This window comes from Rissa tridactyla, chromosome 1 (genome assembly GCF_028500815.1).
Source record: "Rissa tridactyla isolate bRisTri1 chromosome 1, bRisTri1.patW.cur.20221130, whole genome shotgun sequence".
Classification (NCBI taxonomy): Eukaryota; Metazoa; Chordata; class Aves; order Charadriiformes; family Laridae; genus Rissa; species Rissa tridactyla.
Window position 1 is genome coordinate 104,533,375 of NC_071466.1, and position 21,348 is coordinate 104,554,722.

At 45.5% G+C, this 21,348-nt stretch overlaps 1 protein-coding gene across 2 annotated transcripts in view; it reads right to left on the reverse strand.

Annotated features, from left to right (window-relative positions):
• Positions 1-727: 727 nt before the first annotated feature.
• HUNK (hormonally up-regulated Neu-associated kinase) overlaps positions 728-21,348 on the reverse strand; it is a 60,080-nt gene continuing 39,459 nt past the window's right edge. The window contains exons 6-10 of one of the 2 annotated variants that reach the window (XM_054188556.1): positions 17,919-18,054; positions 12,775-12,943; positions 11,578-11,661; positions 6,121-6,184; positions 728-3,749 (exon numbers count right to left, since the gene is read on the reverse strand). In XM_054188556.1, coding sequence (XP_054044531.1) covers positions 3,103-3,749; positions 6,121-6,184; positions 11,578-11,661; positions 12,775-12,943; positions 17,919-18,054 — 1,100 coding nt within the window. In that variant the 3' untranslated portion in view covers positions 728-3,102. Of the gene's footprint in view, positions 3,750-6,120; positions 6,302-11,577; positions 11,662-12,774; positions 12,944-17,918; positions 18,055-21,348 lie in introns of both variants that reach the window. The other variant, XM_054188555.1, reaches the window with a different exon arrangement.

Consider the following 21,348-nt stretch of genomic DNA (forward strand, 5'->3'; position numbering starts at 1 on the left):
CAGATCAGTTGTCGTAGGAAACACTCTTTTAAAAAGGCAGAAGGATGAAGAAAGAGTACTTAGAAGAATTGCGGGATCAACAACAGCAATGGTCCAACTGAAGCTGCCAGGCTGACCACCAGTTTGCATGACGGTGCTAAGCTGAGCAAAGGCAGGACCAGTCCCTAGAACTTGAAGACTTTCAGTCCAGAGGTGCAGAAAGCTGGTCAGCAAATGCTTTTGTTTATACTGCAGTGACTTCTATGGCTAAAAGCTGGGTTCTCATCTGAGCTGGCCGACCCTATTCCCTCCCTCGTATCTGGGAATAGCTACGTGTTGCTGAGGAGCAATTAATTCTCACCATGTTGGACCTGTTTTAAGGTGAGAAGAACTGGAGATACCTATCAGGCTCCACTGGTGACAAACAGAGCTTGGATAACGACCAGAGACTAGATGCGCAACTTGCAGAGGGCTCATGTTAAGCAATGGAAATCCCACCCTGTGCCTTTTAGCTCCCTCGGGGTTTATAGGCAAGTCAGGAGCCAGATTCAAAGGAATAGCCTCTGATGGATGAAGATAAAGGTGCTGGCAATCCTCTTGTCACCTCACCGTCTTGCTGGTTGTTTTTGTACTTAGATAATCCTTGCTACATAGTCACCTGGCAAACAAAGTCAGCAGTCCGTGGCAATCTTGTTCAAAAAGTACATATATTTAATAATGATAACAAATACAATTTTGTCCCCTGGAATTTCCACTACTGTATTTCAGTAAATCCCTTCTATGGTCACTGCAGATTGACTGTACATAGCTACTGTCTAAGCTGGATACATGGTTATGTTTTAGCAGTGTAGTACTCATATATTCTCTATAAATATAATAAAAGATTTAACATTTCTGTTTTCATTCTGATTCTTACACATATTTACTGGGTTTTCACAAAAAATACATGTCTCTCTCCTGCCTCCCCCAACCTTTTATTGGGTTCCAAATAAACCTGAGTTTGTAATTCAAGTCAGTATCTGCCATCTGTTCAGGTATGCAAATCCAACGCACGCAAAAGATGGGATTTCAGTGGTCCCCGCTCGCTAGCTTTGCAGAGTAAACATGTTCTTAGCATGAAGAAAAAGAAAACGCATTGATGATTTTAAACGAAAGGAAGAACTAAAATGGACCCCTGGGACGCCCAGGTGCTCTGTACAAATGGACGATGACATTTTTCCAATCTAAAAATGAGAAAAATTATTTCAGGGCTGTCCTTCTTAATCATACTGAGATTTTTATGTATATTATTTTGCAGGTAGCTTAACTACCCCAGAGGCGGGCGCCCTCACTACACTGAATGAGTACAAGACGCATATGGATTCCCTCGTACCGAACTGACGGGCGGCTTCAGTGCCAAGGTGAAGGTCGCATCTATAGGGATGAGAAGGGTGCTCTGGGCATTCACGCTCTGCTGGTTTTGCCAGCAAGCATCCAAAATACTGAACGGTCCAGTTATCTGTTCTGTCGGTATTTGGATTAACGACCATTTTTTTTCTTGCAGATTTTGATGCAAGGCTGAGAATCGGGAACATGGGCTCTGCTGGAGACCTTCTCCCCTGCCTCTGCTGACCCTCCTCCCCCAGTCCCGCTGAGTCTCGTGAAAAACAGGGGAACCTCTCAGCGTTTGCACAGACACCAAAGCAACGGGGCTACAAAATAGTTTGCAAAACATACTGGTAAAAATAGAGCTTGGATTCCTACCAATGGTCTCGGCCTCTGCTGCCTGGTTTTGAAATGACATTAAGTGGGTGGGCAGCAGTGGTGCATACGTGGGCCAGGGCTGCCCGCCTGGGAACCAGACTGGAACAAGCTTTGTTGAGATGTCCCGTACACACAAACACATAAGCAAGCACGGTACAGACGAAAGAAAAGAGTAGTCTTTGGCTAAACCTTCTAATTTATAGGAAATGGTTTGAAGACAAAAACAGAACCAAAAAAATGTTGCCAACCTCTCAGATGTATCATTTACTTAGAAAAAGAAGACTGGTATGCAGAACATGGTGCCTTTTAAGAAAGTTAATCTTCACCGCTCATAACAATACCGAATTTTTGGTAACCACTGCATTACCAATCTTGCAGTATAAAATGGCATTGGTACAGTTCATGTGTCCTTTATTAGTCTTTTTAATTCACTGCAGTCTCTCAGAAAAGCCGTCAGGTGTGTCCAATGCTGCCTTGCTGTAACAGGGGCTAATGCAGTCCTGCATGTAGGCGTGCCATGGAACTAGTACAACTACAAAAATCGGAGGTGACTGGATTGTTTAAACACAGCATGTTGTAATCTGGATTACGGTTTGAAGCATCCACTTGCAGGCCCACCATATGAAAGGAATGGGCCTCTAGTGCGGTAAATTTCCACGTCATGAAATTTGTTTTGAAACAATAACTTTTCTTCTGAGTGACATAATTAAATCATCATTTTCTTTAGGAAAAAAATTATTCCGGTATTAGCTACTTTATGTAACTAACAGTAAAATCTGCTTTGACTTCCAATACTCCCACTTTTTCCGAATGTTTAGATCACTTGTGTCTTTATTCAAGCTTCTACCAACTTCATTTTGGCAGTGCTTGTTAGCAAACTAACTTTAGACATAGTACTTGAGTTTTCCACTTGTCTAGCCACGTGAACAATGCCTGTAGCAGTACCACGTACTGTGCGGCACAGGCAGATGGAGCACGGACAGTCTTACCAGGGATCCTGAATGGGACTGGCATTCATGGCACCACGCAGATTACCTTGATGAATCAAACCCTTAAGGCTCGCTGCTCTTCCAATCAACCTTACCGCAATACTATGCGAGAGCAGCGAAAATACATATTCACGTAGCTCTTTCAAGACACGTTGTGCTGTACAGTCAGATGCCAAATGCTAATATTTCTTAACGGCACAAGCAAAGCCCTTTTCTTTCAACTTCCAGATGTAGGACAACGCCTTCCTTACGAACAGACCTCTGATTTTCTACCTTGGGCCACTGTAGTGTATTACATAGTGACAGTAACATGCCTGTGGCTTTCCCTTCTTGTTAAAAGTAAAAAAGGCTAGGTCCCAGAGAAGAGCAGTGCAAATCCCGGGGTGTCAGACTAACACTGGCCGCTGACAGCATCTGCTGCGTTGAAGGAAATCTGCGTGGGGCTCATCTGCTGCAGCTGAGGCATCCTCGCTTCCAGAGGCTTGTCGTTCGCCGACTGCATCGTCTGGTTCCTCTTCCGCAGCATCTGTCCAATCCCCATCATGGGGAATCTGCCTCTGCTTTTAACACAGTTAGGGCTGCCCAAGGGGTTGTTGGAAACCAGCTGAGTAGGGGACACTGCTTCTTCCTTTCCTGGATACGCTTTTTCTTCATAGGTGAAAGAGACTTGGGTGGGGTGGACGGGGGACGTACTCCCTGGCTGAAAAAGCGGGGACAGTGTCCTTTCACTTGAGCTTTTGTAAGGGAAATTCATTGGCGAGCCTAAAGCCCTGTACTGATGAGAAGGGGAAACCTGGTCTATTTGGTCCTCTCTGTCGACCGACTCGAAGGAGTGCACGATATTCAGGATGAGAGGAGAGTCCCTCGCCCGGCCCCCGATCCGGGCCGGCTCCTGCTGTGGGGACTCCTGCCTCTTGAGGAGCCGGGGGGTTCTGGGGGGCGGCTGCTGGACTTCGAGGTACTCCAGGGAGCTGGAAGTGACGCAGCCCGTCTTGTTTGCCAGGGGTTCGTGGAAAGGGCTTACCCCACCGCTGGAGTCTGCAAAGCAATCAGAAAAAGAACCAGAAGAGCAGATTGCATTTAATAGCACTGCCTTCTCCGCCTCACGGCAGACAGCATCCGACATCACCTTTAACAAATTTTAAAAGAGCATGACAAACGCACTAGCTAAAACAAATGGTCTTAGGGATATACTCAGAACCTAATTCCCTGACTCTCATTTGATACTTACATTGTTGTTTCATGGATAATTTATCTGCCACTTTCCTCAAAGGCAGGAAGAGTGCTTAAACTGAGTAAGACAAAGACATGAAATGGAAAACCACAGATGTCTTCAGCTGTTTGCATTAATTATATCCTCTAAGGCCATGTCTGAGGAATCTCACATTTCCCCTTTCTTAGCACAACTTTGCATGGTTTTAACTGGGTCTGCGTACTGTATTCATGGACATACCTAGAGACACAGGGGACAACAGTGTGTTAATTCCTAATATCTTTCCTTGCATTTTGGAACGAAATCTGTTCTTGGTTTCGCACATGTAAATATGGAGTAGCTGCACCGGCCAGATTCAGGCTGTTACAGTTGGAACAGATTTGCTGCATCGACTTCAGCGAGAATCTTCCCCCAGCAAGGACTGAAGATAAATGGAACAGTCTTTACAGGATTTGGCCCAGTAAAACAAAACAGCTCGTGGAGAAGATCTGCTCGGTTTCTACAGGGTGCTGGCACTCGCTTATGCCAAGCTAGCTGTAAGAAAATACGCTTTGCTGCCTTTATGGAAAGCTATCCAAGGAGCCTGCTTTGCGAGGTTCCTCTTCAGTGAAAGAACAGCGGACCGGCAATTAATCACCGTCCATGAGTTCCTCAGTCTCAAACCATCTAAAAGGGATATAAAATAATTTAGGTCTTTCAGGCCTCAGGTCACAACCACAAATCTCACGCGTACTTCTTCTGAAAGGGATGGTCTTGGCAGGGGTTGAGACCTGAATGGACGGACGGGAAGAAATCACTCACATTCAGAGTTGTTTGGGAAAAGCAGACCAGGTTTAATTTGACTAATTTCTTTCCAAAACTGGTCAAAATTATTTGACCCCTTCATTTAAGAAGTGTCAAAACATAGTTTCCACAAGCAGTGAAATGCTTTAGGTGGGATCTGAATGATTTTCAGCTTTCAGTTCAAAAAAGCAGGGAGAAACCCAAGGAGGAAAAAAAAATGAACCGGATTTACTTCCTCCTGTGCCTCCATGCCAAAAGGAACAACAAATCTGAACAAAATGAGCATTTTTCATGTTCTTTATGTTTTTCACAAAAAGTACGTCCCGTTTCTGACCAACTCTCTGGACTACTGCTGCCTTGCAGCAAAGGTGCCTATGCTGCCAGGTGAACACCATTTTGACAATTTTTCAGGTAGAAAGCATCAAATGATAAATTACCACGTCGTGAGAAAGAGCATGAAACCACCACAAGCTATTGCTTCAAAATAACCCCCTGACACCACAGTAAACGCTTTACATCGCCATTTTTGCCCACTCTGCTCTGGAGTGACCTCCCCCCCTTTAGTTCCCTCATTTAACAGCCGGCTACATGCCCTTCCTGCTCCTCAATGTCTCCCGTCCACGTGTGCACTACTGACACCCCATTTTTCCTGCGGACTCTCCTTTTCCTCCACTCCATTATTCCGCCTCCTTTTGCGAACGGCTCTCACCCATCCCTGCCAGCCTGCCTCCTACCCTGTGTGATTAATGCTCTGCTCTCCTCTGGCTGTCTTGCCCTTTCCTTTCCCCGTTAATGCTTTTCCCCCTCCGTTTGCTGCCTGAAATTTGCTGGGGTTGGCAGTCCCACCCCCATTTCCTCTTGGCTGCCTACTTCCCCTTCCTCTACCACCAGCTGCTGCCCGATGCTTCTCCCAGGGATGCCACCGTTACTGGCACTCTCTTCAGGGTCAGGGATTTCTTCCCGGGCTGCCCCTTAGTCCTCTCTTAGCAAAACGTGTTTGCTGGTAGGAGGAAGCATCTTTAGCAGCTTTGGTTTGTCAGTGATCTGGGGTGGGTGTTGATGCTTTCAAAGCACCAGTGTGAAGTGCAGATGATTTTGTATTAAGTACATATAAATAGAGAAAGAAAGCTTTTTTTACAACACCGTGGGAATTCTGTCAAATAAAAAGAGAAGGAAAAGTGAGCACTCATGACTGCTGAACATCGTCATGGTTTCCTCAGGACGTTTCGTTCAATGTTTGACTACGTTACCCAGTCCTCTTTCACATACCACCTCCAGAGCAGACAGCGAATGCAAAAGCCCACGACTATGTGCTAACAAACACACAACACACAAGACGCGCTCATTAATACTGTGCGTGCCCACACATGCACATGCGCACAGGGACACACCGCTGGTATTTCTCCCACTGACCTTTCTCCGGACCTCCAGCCTTGGTGACTTTCCGGTCCTTCAGCAGAGCCTTGGTGTTCTGTATCTGTGAGATAAGACAGGAAGAAGGCTGTCTATATGAAACTGGACTTTTCTCAGTTTTCTTTGGGAGCTGACGGTGAAGAATCTCCCCTTTCTTTTCTTGTTCTTTGAGTTTTTTGTCCTTTAAGTTGTAAAACAAACAAGAACAATTTGGTTTACTTAAGGGAAGTTGAAATGACCCCCAGACTTATAAGCACACCACTTACCAAAGCCAAATTTAAAACTATACATTTACAAGGAACTTATCCTGGCTACTCAAAATAACTAAAACTTCCATCGTCCTCTGATCTGTTTGCCATGATTTCATGGCTCCCATCTGCTCTGACACTCAGGCAGTGTGGAAGTTGCTTTATGGGAAATTAAAGGAAAAGGAAAGCTTTCTCTGCAGAGGCCATTTGTCCTAGGAGACCTCGCTGGAGCAAGCAGATGCAGATTCGTGCTCCTTCACACCTGAAATTTGCCTCCCCATTTAAACACCGGAAAAAAGGTCTTTGATTTCTCTTTATTGCAGTTCCTCTGACATTTGAAAAGGTGAGCTGCAAAGCTTTAAAGAAGTTTAAAGTCTTTGAGTCTATCTTCTGTCCAAACAAGATCCGGAGGAATACGGCCCTTGCTTTTACAGCATCTCTGCAACTGCGCAAGGCATGGAGGGGGAGAAAATTACCAGCCCAGCCCTCCACTGAACTCTTAACTCCTTTTCATGACAGGGAAGGCAGCTGAAGGTGGTACTGAAAGCACAGAAAGATAAGTCTGATTTCCAGTGATGACAGAGGAAAAACAGGAGCTGGGAGTGGGATCTGAAAAGGAATCCAATTTTCAAAGCACTGTTTCTCAGTGAAAATTAATTGTGTCTTTTTTCAACATGAATCACTAAGTTCTGCATAACACTCTTTACCTGTACTGACTTCAAGGAGAGCCAAATGCCTTATTTCACTTCTAAAGATCAGGCACCAGATTTGTGGCTCATATTTTGCTACTCTTCAAAGACTTCAAGAATCTCTCACCTTTCTGGAAGAAATCTGTGTGGTCTGGTTTTAGATGTCAATCTCAAAGAAGTGGGACTTTTGGTTGCTGTGGGATTGTTTCTTTACAGGGGCATCTATGGGACATTCTTTGTGTGGTTATAATTCCCATGTAAGCAACATGTTTTGCTGTGTCTTATTGGAAAGTCACTGTAACTACAAGTCTTTTTTTAAAAATGTAAGGAAGCTCATTCACTCAATTATGTGCTGAGGCCTGTATTTAATCGGATAATTATGCACTGCCAAAGTGCTCTGGCACTGGCTCTCTTGATGATTTTCTATTGAAAGTTCATTGACACGAAGTCTGTTGAAACCCTCAAATGCAAAGTAACATGCGTACATGTGAGACAGGGGAAGAAAGACGCAGAAGACAAGCTGGGTTCTCTACACAGCTCTGGAAACGTATTAAGACACTTAAGAGGAAAATACCTGGACGGCACTCGATATGATCATTCCCAACTCAGACAGAGTCTGCCCCCCCCAACACAGAGGGTGTCTGGGCACACCTGGGCTCATTAACCTTTCAATTTTCAGAAGTTACGGAGTCAGAGGGAAGAGCTTCAGTGAATCAGGAACTAGGGTTTTTAGTTTTATTACAGAAGTGGTTAGGTGACTTGGGAGAGCGAGAACCAGAGACCCTTTCGGAGCTCCTCACCGTCTTCACCTCAGTCTCCCTTCTTGCAGGTGTTTTTGAAACACAGTCTTCTCTCCATCCATCCCTCATCCCCTTGGATTTCTTTCCCTTTAGCTAGCTAAAGCTGGCTAACCCCTCCACAGAAACAAACCAATGTGTTACGGGGCTGTCACCACTTCGCCTGCGCGATACCTCGTTGTCCACCTGATGTCTTTCCCCTTGCCTTTAGAGGCTGGGAACACCTCCGGCACCGCGCATTTATTCCTCCCTGCCTGTGCTGTGCTTGGAACAACGCAATGTCTGCCCGGACCCAGGCACTATCTTGGTGCGCACAGTCACTGCTGATAACAATGAGGTAATAACAACAGTTAATAACAAGTTAATAACAACAATAGCAATAATAACAAGGCCGTGTGAATAACACCCTGCGATAATAGAGTCAGTGGGAGCTGTACATTTAATTTTGAGGCCCACCACACTGCTTTTCCTCCCAAGGCTCTGAAACTCTGACGCCAAGTTCAGCAGAGACTGGGCTCTACCGAGTGTCTTTTTTTAAAGGTACTTGTGAGGATGAGACCAAGTGGTGACTATATTAAGCCTAAAGGAGCCGATCAAGATTGTTAGCGGCTTTCTGCTTTTTTGGATAGGTGAGGAAAGAATTTGCATGTCGGTTGCTGCAGCATCTGTCAGAATGCGGGACGTTTCAATGCTGCAATGTTTTTAGCCTGATGGTGCAAGAGCCAAGCCGCAGCTCCTCACCTGCCAAGTGCCCCTGACTTTGCCTTCACGCTGCTGTGATGTTTTCTAAGCAGCAGTAACACAGTCATACTGTACAATTAAAAGCACCCATGAGAAAGAAAATTCACATATCCAGTGTCGGCAATTAATTAAGTTTACCCTGGATGAACATTGCAAATAGTCTTAGAAGTATTTTTAAAATTTTCTAACACTGTTTCTCTTAGACCATGGTTGTGAGAGGGGAAACAACTAAAATCCTAAACTCCCAACGTGCCACATAATATTATATTTAAAAGGAAAGGAATATTTCCTTCGGGGGAGTTATAAAAGTTCGCTCTTCACTGTACCGTGCACAGCCACGTACTGGCACGCTGTCGCACAATGCAGGAGTTGTACCGGTATGTTATACTTGAATAGGTTTGGCATTACATCATCCTCTGCTATTTCCTGTCCTGACCTCGACCCGAAAACCTACTCTTAGTCCCAGCAACGGATTTGAAAGGAAGATAAAGGCTATTTGCCTTGGCCATGTCTGAAATGGTGATAGGACGATGACACAAGTTGTTAAAAATTGCAAATTCCCCGACTCTGAGCCCACTAGCTACCCTGCGGGAGGCAGGTATCCCCAGCACTGGTCCCCTGGATTCGCTGGAGGGATGGCCGCTCATCACCTGAGGCCTCTCCAACAAAAAGAAAGAGATGGACTGACAGACTGACAGACTGCTGCCTCCCTCCTCCCCGCGCTGCCCTGAGCACTAAAATGCAATCAGCATGCAAAACAGCCTGGTTACTTAGCATTGACAGCAGCTCCCAGCACCCTGGGATCAGCACACTCATCTCACCACCCCAGGTTAGGAAACCTGATGGAGAAGAGGGGCTGGGCACGACCACTGCCTGCGTGCCCCGCTGCCTGCCCCAGCATCAGGCGGTGCTCCTGGCAGGCAGCCCCCGTCCGAGGCAGAGTCCGTATTTCACATCGCTGGAGTGAGGTGGAAGAAATTCAGTCAGCTGCTGAAGCTGAAGCTGACCAGCTCTCTCCCTGCTATTCCCATGGCAACATACGGCTAACGCTCTCCGTGCAGCGTCTGCCCAGGGACCAGCGCCTCCCAGTTCCCCTCTGGAAATGAAGGGTGATACGGGGACTCTATCTACAGCTCATGAACCTGCCTGAGCTTATGAAATCCCCATCCCTGAGTCCCAGCGGCATAAGCTAGACACTACCAGGGCTGTGTTCCCATCCACATGAAGGCATTTTAGGAGAGATGTCTACCATAGTTACAAATGGCAGTAGCGCCCCAGGGTCTGTATTCACCCACGTGTGCTGCTTCAACTGTCCTGGTACAGTAACACAAACTCCTTGTGTAAATGCAGCTGAAGTGATATAAAACATGCTTTATAATCAGCTGTGCCCATGCTGAAAGAGAATATACTGTATTATTATCATGGTGTCTGCACTGTGATTGCATCAAGGTAACTATTTCAAGAAAGAAATGACACCCCCTCATCCTCTACATAGCTCCACTGGGACTAACTCCGAGTGCAGGAGAGGCTTTGGAGGGAGCCTTTAACCCTAAGCATGTCTACAAAACAAACTGGGCTCATACAGCAGTGCTACCGTTAATTTACAATTATCCTTAGAGATGTCAAACATCAGTTCCTCTCTAGGGGCTATGGGGACTTCAGGACCACCACCACCAAACCAGACCACGCGTCTCTCTCTCGGCTACGTGCAGGCGCGCAGGCCGGTCTTGCTGCAGACTCCCCTGCACGGGGTAGGTACGCAGAAGCTGTAACCGAATGCCTGAATGGCCTGTGGTTCCCGGTCACTGCACAAAGAAGTGACACGAGCAGCTGGAGGAAGCTGTCCCAGAGCGCGCCAGGATGCACCCTGCGACATCCGCAGCGCTCACCTCCAGTTACCCGCCTCTGTTTCCAAGAGAAGGTTGCCCTGCAACGGCTTGAAGTAAGCTGTCAAAGAGCGCTTTGAAATATTATATTCATTGAGTCTACCCACTGCTGATACATTTTAAGTAAAGTGGTTTTTGATTTATGTAAGAAAAGAATGATAAGTACTTTGCCCTGATATTTCCATCTGGCTTGCAGTTTCAGCTTGTCTTGCAAGCAGTCTTTAAAATAAACAAAACCAGCCATGATACAAATCTACCCCTGCAATTAGATCATCAATCCGGCGCTGAAGAGTAGCTTTTGAAATAGGTGCACTCTTCAGGAATACTGCTCTTTGTGTCGGTAGGTAAGACTTGCACAGCTCATATTACTCTTGTAATTCTAGTGCTTGGCGAAGAATCAGCCAGGAAAGAAAAATCCAGCCATGAGAAGACTCCTGTTATCTGGTATGTATTCTTTTAATACAAACTACCTTCTCTATTTGTAGGCAAAAAGACTGGAGACAGACAGAGTAAAAGGCAACCTGGTTGAACCTTTTCTCTGACCAAGGGAAGTCCCTCATGATGCAGTGGGCTAGTTCTGCATCACTTCTGCTAAGAAGCAAAAAATAGTAGCCTGGGCAGAGTTTTGTGCTAATACAGTTTCACTGTTTCTGATGGTCACGTCAGGGTTGGCCCAGGACACCAGGAACGCCAAGTGACCAGGTCACCCTGGCTGTCACTCAGCTCTCTGCCCCATACCACCAAGGTCTTGCAACTCAAGGCAACGCAGTTATGGTCTTCTTGCAACACCAGCAACTTGCAACACAGAATGAAACTACGGACATCCCTGAAGAAGTCTATTATTTTGCTAACCAGAGCATTTAAAAACTTTATTTTCTTCATAAAAGCTGAAAGTCACTTTTACACTTCCACTCTAGGGGGTTGCTCTTTGTTCTTTCAAAAAGAGATTACGGGAATTATTTGTCCTGCACAAGCAAGACCATGGATCTTTTTTTTCTCCACAGGTCCAGAAACCCACTGCCTTAATCACCATCGCCAGGGATCCTCAAATTCAGCCTGCTTTCAAAGTACATTAACGAGCTTTAATGAACTTTACCTCATAGGAGTCTTTATTTGCCTTGTATTTTTCTATCTGGTATAGTTGGTTCTTGTGGCAAATATTGTCCTGGCCTTCAGACTTCTGTGGAGAGAGAAGCACAGAAAAGTATATACGATAATTGGAGAAAACTAACGCTCAATTACTGCTTAATGGACTGTATCCACTCTTGACATTCAGTGGTGGTGCAGCAACTTGCAGAGGTGGTGAATTTGGTCAATTTCATTTCAAATGTCATTGATGGCACCATGATTAAAACAAACTTGCTAAAAGAACTGAGAAAAGAAAAGACTAAGAAGCTGTTGTCAGATTGGAAGGCTGTTTGGGACAGTTTCTCTAAGAAGCAAACACATTAAGAAGAAAACTCCATGCATCCCACCCTCTTGCCTGTGTAGTCACGTAGGAGCCTACAGACCCTCAACTACTTGAGACTCCTCACCAGAGCACAGGCAGCTGTGTGGAGAGGCCACGGGAAGAGAGCTTGTCTTTGTGCACCATGCCCATCCTAGCACTCCAGCAAACACCGTGCAAAACATGGCCTGAGAGCTCCGCTCCCCTGGATGTACAAGGAAGGGTGACGTGTGGCAGCAGACTCCTGCCCTAGAGAAAGCTGCCACACAGAACTCTCCAGTAGGGTTTCTGACCCCCAAGCCAAACTTAGGGGCCAGGATGGTCGGCAGGAGATTAGGAGACTTTATATTCACGTTATTTCTCTTGCAAAACTTTCACCAAAGTTTTCACTTAAAAAATAAATAAAATCTTAATAGCTCTTAAGCTTCCTCTTGATTTCCTGAATCAAATTACATTGTGTTATTGGTATTTCAAGTGGCAGGATTATATCAACATATGGACACAGTACGCCACAAGTCACAAGTATGACTCCGCACGGCAACAGTTTGCTTTCTATAGGGTAACTGCCTAGCCGGAGGGGATCTCCTATGGAAACAGGGACTCATCAGACTTAAAGCTTATCAGCAATTATCTCCGCAACCTGGGGAACTCTTATCTGAAATAATGTTATTAGTTTGTGAGGAATACTTCCCCTTCGTGGTTACTACTACAAAATTATTAAAAAACAACAACAGACAACCTTGGGTAAAACCTTGAGATCAAATGCCAGCAAGCAGGAAAACTTTTAGCACTTTTTTTACCCTCCTCACCCACTCGTCCAGGGAATCGGCATCAAGCAACACTTACCCTAAGGCTTGCCAAGTAGCGCTCCAGCTTCTTATTAAGCAGAAAGTAGATGGCAAGCGTGTGACTTGCCCTGTTTGAGAGCACAGTGTTGATGACGTCGCTGTTCTTGTAGCCGAGCTTCTCAGTCATATGGAGCAGCACACTCTGGCTGAGGTCCTCAAGGTGAATCCTACAGAGAGAGAGAGGCAGAGCACGCCGTTCGTACCATCCTCCCAGCAACAGAGCCTTGCCAGCCATGGGGGACATGGGAGAGCGTAAAGAAGAGGCCTCAAAGGCTCAGTAACATGGGAGTGATTAGCTCTCTCCTCCCGTGAGCAGGTACGAAAAGGGCAGACTATTCGGGAACCATGGGCACCGCGGGAAGCCATGACAGCTGAATGAACAGCGCTCTCCCCACCGTGTCCTACCCTGATGCAAAACGTCACTGTGATGCTCAGGACACCTCCGTTTGTTACCCTACATCTGACCAGTGAAGACCATTACGATCATCTGGCCGGTTTTGAAGGAAAAGAGGTAAAATCCAGCTCAGGTAGCTTTCTGAAATGACCCTTGTCTCGTAATCAAACACCAGTGTTCAGCTTCACCCCTTACCTGTTGCACAACAGCTAGGGAATTTCACCCTGGAGAAAGGGGACGTACAGGAAAGGTTATTACAGCAGCTCTCAAAATAGTAAAACTGCTGCCATACTCACGTCGGTTAAAAGCAGAACTACAACACGTGTTTATGTATGTGCTCTCTTCTCTTGTAAAGTCTATAACAGACTCAGCCAAGGCAAGAAAAGCAGTACAGCATCCTTGTGGAAATGGCAAAGCATCTTCTCCGTGTAAGTTAAAACCAGATTTTCCACAGAACTCTGCTCCTATTTAGACCTCTAAATGTGCTGGCCAGCTTCCCAGATGTGCCCGTCAACTCCCATCCATCTCCAAAGAAATGCTGGGTTTTGTTCAGTTTCTAAGGGGTATTTCTTGCTCCTAATAATGAGCCTAATATCTGGCTAAGACAACTCAGGGGAGCTTAGGTTGTGGGCTTTTTTTACAACCTGCCTTCCCCCTTCAAAAGGACCATTCTCCACCCTTCCCACCTGCCCCGCTGTCCCCTTGACCCATGCACCTGTGATGCGAGGAATGCCCAGACACCAGTCTGGGTCTCAGGTAGAGAACTTAGACAAGATATAAAACACAGTCTGGAAAATCTCAAGTAACTCTTTTCCTTTATTCAGTGCGCTTATTAACATTCGTTCTGCAGCTAAGGAACGCTTGGGGCTGGGCTTTTTTTAAGTTCAAAAGCAAAACTTAACTTGGCCATTGCACATTAAAGCATCTGGACAGCAAAAGAAATTCAAGCAATTTCCACTTGAAGTACTCAGCAAAACGGGAAATTTTTGCTTGCCTTTGGGGAATTTCTTTAATAAAAGCTAGCTTATAAAAAGCCTGGGAGAATATTCTCCCGAAAATGCAGTTTCTGACATTCTTCCGCCTTGTCTCCATGCGCTCCCCTTTCCTACCAAGTTCTTGTCTTGGGAACAACGGGTGTCACCCCCAAAATGGTGGAACAGCACTGCAAGAACATAACACAGCTTCTTGCTTGTGTTATAAAAAGCACAACTAAGAAAGGAAGTGATTCCTTGCAAACTCAGTAGTGGATTTTTCAGAACTATTTTGCCACGTCTTACCCACATCTGCACACTAATGACAACTTGGAGAAACTGTTGAAGCCGAGTCTAGTGTCACTTTCGGAGGCAGCTCAAAAAGAGTTTAACCATGTCTTTAAATATTACAAACTTTAGAAAGCATTTTCCCTATAAGGCTCCAGTATGACAAATTCCAAGTAGGTCAAGCTTAGGGCATCAACTAATTAAAGAAATACTACCAAAAAATAAAGCGAAAGAAAGAATCTGTATGGTTTTTATCCTTTACAGCTTCACATAAAACCTGGGTACGGATAGAAGAGTATCTACTTTTCTCTTGTTTTCAGACCAAATGATGAGAAAAGCAGTGCAATGAGGAAAAAAGAAACTGTTTTTTATTTTTTTCAATAGCAGAGCATAGCATTCCACATTGATGTTCCCTTGAAAAGCCTTTATACTAGGAAAGGATTATTGTCCTCACCATATACACATATACGCATGAGCAAACATATGCCCTCTCTATAGTTCGGCACTGCATTTTCTTCTGTTCTTCCATTTGATTCGCTTGCCTTTGGGAGGGAATGATTAATGGGCACTCCATAAATAAAAAGCATTGCACAGCTATTCTGTCTAATAGAGCCTGGCCTCTTCTCTAAGTCACCTACCTAACTGCACCAGTGCGCAGGCTCCAGAAGGGCCACTTCCACCACAACCTGTCTAAAGCCTGGCAACTGCAAGCTAAGAAGTCATAGAGGCATGAAAATGTACCTACAGATGCAAAAGGATTGTGAAAGCACATTCAAACCCCATTTCTGTCTTTTTTCCTCTTTGCTACAGATAAGAGGCGCAGAGCAAGAGAATTAAATTATCCATACAGCTCTCAGTTACACTTACATTCACTTAACAGATGCCATGTTTAGTAGATTGATTAGACTCATTATGACAGTGATTTCATTAGCTTAATGAGTCATTCAGTTTACATTTGTTTTCCCTTTCTTTACCATACAATGTTCATACGTGCCATACTTCAGTACAGTCCAATGCACCATGGAAACTCAGATTTCCTTTTGTTGGACAGCATACTACGCAAATTAACTCAAATGCCCTTAAATTTGGGGCAGTAATGTCGAGCTAATTGGTCTGGCTGTTCTCATTCTTATTCCTTGTAAAACAATTGTTCGCAGGGGCAACTTTATATCCTGCCCACATAGGTCTGAGGATTACAGGCAGCTAGCCTCACATTTGCCCTCCATGTTTCAGTGGATGGTTCTAGTGATGCCTCCAAGCATCCAAGCTGCTCAACGTCTATCCAACCATAATTTGAGAGTGGAAGACCTGTTATTCTCCTCAGGTCAACGGCATAGTCACAGTGATTCTCCACGACGCAGTACTTGAAAGTTAAGACAGACACTACCTCTGGAAGGGAAATGCTTGCTGCTAAATAGCTGGTGAGGGGTCTGGAGGACAAACCTTATGAAGAACGACTGAGGGAGCTGGGGTTGTTTACCTTGGAGAAGAGGAGGCTGAGGGGAGACCTTATCACCCTCTACAACTACCTGAAAGGAGGTTGTAGAGAGATGGGGGCTGACCTCTTCTCCCTGGTGACAAGTGATAGGACGAGAGGAAACGGGTTCAAGTTACGTCAGGGGAGGTTTATATTGGATATTAGGAAACATTTTTTCACTGAAAGGGTTATTAAACATTGGAATAGGCTGCCCAGGGAGGTGGTGGATTCACCATCCCTGGAGGTGTTTAAAAAAAGGGTAGATGGGGCACTTAGGGACATGGTTTAGAAGTGGCTTTTGTCAGGGTAGGTTAAAGGTTGGACTTGATGATCTTAAAGGTCCCTTCCAACCTCAGCAATTCTATGATTCTATGATTCTGTGATTCTAAATGAGGCCACCTCCATTCCCTGTCAACGCAGAGGGAAAAGGGAGGTGACTTAGGCAGGTGCCAGGACCGTGTGGGCTGCAACCCATAAGCCAGACGACAGCAACATCAAAAGGAAAGGTCTCCAAGAACTCCTAAAGGCTGTCCCAAGATTCAGGGCTCAAACTGATTTCTTGTGCCCCGACTCAGGAGGCTCAAGCAGTGGCAGCACTCATCACCTGCGTTAGCAGTAAGAGAGGGATGCTGCAGCTGCCTCTCACCCCCAGAGGGCTTGGACCCACAGCTCTGAAACACACCCTGTTCACCTGGCTAGCGGTGGAGCAGAGGGGCAAGAGGGTAGGAGGCACTCTTTCCTCCAAAGCTGTGACCTGGGCTGAATGCTGAAGACTGGGGGTATGCATAGCGTGAGCATGCCTGTGGAACCAAATCCTTCAGGGCACCGACACAAAGAGATGGCCTGGCTGGTGAACACCAAATCATTTTTAGGTGGAAGACAGTGATTCAAACTTTCAGATGAAAGTAGGTCACCACATCCCTAGGCATATGCTACATCTGGTATCTGGCAACTGAATAAACTGTAGGGGGGAAGTTAGGACTCTCCGGGACTCCCCTTTTTGGCAAGTCAGGACATAAACTCACTATCAAATTTTAAGCACCAAAATTAGACTTTAAGTTGTTGTCTTTGCCTCAGTCTTACTTAGGATCTTGGCCTGCAAGCTAGTAACTCCTACAGTTAATCCTCTGCAGGTACCAGACTGTGTATGAGACACAGCTGGAGGGCTTTGATACAGGAGGGAGGTTTTATCTGATCAAATATAGACATATATTTCCAAGTTAGTTGCCTGAGGCTCCATTTACGGTCACTGGAGAGGAACTGGGATCTCCTGGGCACAAAGTCATCCTATTAGAGAATCAAAAAGTCAGATGAATCATTCTGAAAATAGCGCCCTTATTTCTCTCCATTGACTATAATGAGCACCCAGGCTGACTGGCTCATGTATACTCTATACTGTAGAACTCTATATGTACAAAGTCAAGCAAGATTATTTCTAAGCAAAGTGGACCACAAGTATCTATCTTTCTTTCTCTTTTTTTCTAGATGGATGTTTGATGGGCCATGAGATTTGTTATCTGTTTGCATTTAGTCATGCATTCAGTATTGCACAGGTATTCAAGATCAACAACAAGCAAGATCACTTAACTCTGACCTTTCTCACCACCGTCTGCATGTTTGCGAAATCCACAAAACCTCACGTATATATCACAAGTAGTAATAGCCTCTACTGGAAAAGTAGCTTGGCTTTTGCTGACAAACAAGGAAAAGATCACAACTACTTGTCACACGTACCGATTCCAAGGTCTGGAGCCAATTAATCATATGATCTGCACCCCAGGCCACCCTGCAATAATGCATTGTATGCCAGCTTCCAATTTAAGGCATTGTTTTTGACCATTTCAAGCAACACATATTCAACAGCCAATCCCAAAAACTTTCAGGATGCAGTCACAAAAGCAAACCCAGAAAATGCACTGGGATGCTGTCACAAATGGAACTGAAACACCACATTTTGACATATATAATGTATATACACACTGGCAGGCTTTCTCCACTCTTTTGCACAGTACCTGTTTGGGTATGTGACATTAGGTGGTGCTCTTCCAGGGTAATTCTCATTAAGCCATCGATTTGCAAGTGCCTGCTGGATGTTTGGTCTCTTTGCAGGATCTGGCTCTAGTAGAGATCGTAGAAAGTTTATGGCCGCTGTGAAGAAATCAAGAAAAAAATCCAAGAGCTATTTAATCTGCTTTATGACTTAACATGGTAGTTGAGTTACTACAGGTGTGCAGCCTGACCAAGAGTCTACTAAAAAGGAACATTTTCCTCACGGTATGCTCTAATGTCCTTGAGAAAAAGGAAAAACTGATAAGCGATTAGTAAGTAAAATAAGCAATAATTTATAATCACAATGATTTATAGAGTCATAAAGGAGAGGAGAAAAAGTGCCTTTTGTTTCAGAGCTTGTTTGAAGTTTCTGAGCAGGTTAGCCAAAACTTAATTTTTGTATGAGAACAAGAGGCTGGAGTCAGGTCAGAGGCAAATCACTCAATCTCTGTTTAAAGTAGAAGGAGATGGGCTGGGGCTGAGTGGAGGGGAGGGATGCAGAGCTGGGAGAGAAGACATGGAGAACTGGGCTCCCTTTGACATTATAAGGACAAATTCTCTCCTTGGCTTCCATCCAACCTACAATCAGTTGCAGGAGGTTTTAGGCAAATTAAAAGAGTACAGTAAAATTAATGGGCTTCGTTCCGTTTTCAGATACCGAACCTTCAACTTTCAGTGACATTCAACTATCCCTCGGGAGTTTCTTGCAAAAACCCTCAAAAGTACTTTTCTGATATTTTTAAGTCATGTGCTTCTTATATGGTTAGGAGCAATGAAATCAAGTGGTTTGCTTAAAGACTCAGAAGACGTGCCTGAGCTGAAAATAAGCTGTGTTTTAACTAGGTCTGGTCTTTATGCCTCCGATCATCAAGGCTAGATTCAGTTTATCAGCTACAAGATAGTAAAGAGTTAACTATGTCCTCTACAATTCCCTGTGTGAAAGATAAAGAAACCTAATTCTGGGAAAACCAAGATGGGAATGATTTTGTAGAGGAGATACAGTCAAGTGAGGTGATGCTAAATGAGTGCCAAATGAAGTCAAGGGCAAGCAGGAGGCAGAAGTGATGTCCATGGCACAGTCTTCTCCAGATCAGATGGACAGGACCTTGGGGGCTTTTTTCCACCTTCTCCCACAGGAGAGCTGCGGTTCCCCTCCTACATTCTCGGGAGCGTGTCGGGTCTACTCGTTTCCTTACTACTGCAGGCGCCCCGGGCAGCAGCAGCACAGCACCATGGTGGCACGAGATGGTGTCCTCTGGGATGTGTCTTCTGGGCAAGCTGCAGTACAGCCTGGCCAAAACAGCTACTTCAGCTCAGCGCAGGCAAACCAAACCCCTTAAAGGCTTGTGTTACAAACCGGATGTGCTAACACCTCAGTGCTAGAAAACGACGAAATTATGAGCCCGGTCCTCCCGTTTGGCTTTACAGGCATTTGGTCTCACTGCCCCGGCACGCTCACTGGGCACCACGCTGTCCCCTATTCGGAAGCAGAGCAGCCACAATGCCTCTTCTTCACCAACAATACAGCAAAACCCTCCTGTATCCCTGTTCCCACACGTAATTTAAGGAGAGTAATGCGCCTGCCAGTAGAGGCCATGACGTCCTCATCTGAAAAGGGCATAAATGTTAACCTAGGCACAGCACCGCTGCTCTTCACAGGTTCTCCTCTATGAGACTGCTGCCCTCCTTCGCGTTTGCCTGGCCAACCCCCTGAGCATCTTTATCTCCCCGAGCCCACCCACACCACCACCCACCCATGGTACGGGACAGGAAGGCTGGGCTGACATGCCAGGATAGGGTGGCGGACAAGAGAAGGAGGGTTTCTCCTCAAATAAATCAGGGTTAGACCCAATAGGTGCTGACTCCTTACAGCTTGGGTAACTTTGGTGTTCAACATCCTGCAAGAATCAAGCAAAAGCCGAAGAGGGCCCTGAGAGGCTATCTGTTTCAGTGCAGGCCTACCATCAAAAAGTTTATATTTGGAAGAGAGAGAGTTATGATTATGTATTTACCGGTTCAGCTAGGCATCGGCTGGGTTTTTTCTAAGCTTTCTCTTCACAAATCACTGATTTATGTGAGATACTTTACTTAAATCTTTCCCATCATTTTTGTTATTTTCCTACAACAGCAAGATTGCGGAAGCAGCAGGAAAAGCGTCCGTCCAAGTTCATAAACCTCCTGGAAGCTGATGCTATGGCTGCTCCCCACGTGCCCTGAGTCCCCCCCGTCACGCCTCCTGGGCATAGAACCCTCTTATGGCAAACAATAAACCCCTTGTTCTTCCATTTCATCTCCTCTTTCTCCAGTAATTTCCCCATCTCTGTGTTAGACACCACATGCATCTCACGGGTTCAGAGCAAAATAAATAACCCCTCCCCAAACCAACACCCTCCCCCTCCATCACCACCACCCTCAGCCCCCAAATCAGCTAATGTCTCCTTAAAAACCTTACTTTTTTTTCCCCCTTGGCAAAAGGCAGACTAATTAAACGAAGCTTGTGAAGCATCACAGAGATCAACAGATCCAGACTGGGTAAAACTAATCCTGGAGAGAAGATCTTCCCCCGGGAAGCTCCCTGGCCAGCCAGACCCGGGCGACATGGAGGAGATGAGTAACAGCACCTTGGCTGATGTGAGCTGTGAAATGGTATGGGGAGGAGAGAAGCCTTTTTCAGTTAGCCCTGCAGCTGTGGGATAGCAAAATCAATCCTCCAGGAAGCAAACGTGGAACTGACCAGTCGATTTTGGAACCTACTGTGCCTGAAGCCATTTTTCCTGCTGCAGCAAGTGGGCTGGCCAACAAAGGGCGCCGTGAACCAGCCGGCCAGGGCCTCATTACATGAGGCCTCATTACGATGAGCTCGAGGACAGCATTAATCTGATTAGCCGGTGACCTGCACTCAGTGGAATTTTGTTCCCTTGGTGTAATTCTGGGGCAAACTTTGCTCTTTTGACAAATGAGAGACCAGCATCATAAGAAACTACATTTCTCTCTTAATTTCCCTGGATGTACTGAGCTCAGCAATGACCAGAAACAGAGCGGGTTTCAGTGGGGATTACAAGACCTCAGCTGTCTTCATGTTCCTTGTCATCAACGAAACCAACTTAGTGTCTTGCTCGCACTGTGAGGCTGTGCCTGGTTAAAATGAGGTGTAAAGTGTTGCTTACAAAACCGTCCAGAGAAAATGCAATGAGGCTATTTCACAAGTCATGAGTGAGCTCCACCTAATAAAATCCTTCCTCCAAACTACAGGCATGGATAGAGGATGGCTTTTCCTCTTGTCTCCACTTCGTTTCTCTGCTCCAGAAGGAGGACCATGAACACACAGAAACGGTAAATTGAGAATAAAAAAGGAATGTGTGCGAGGTGAATACCAACTTCTTGAACAACTGA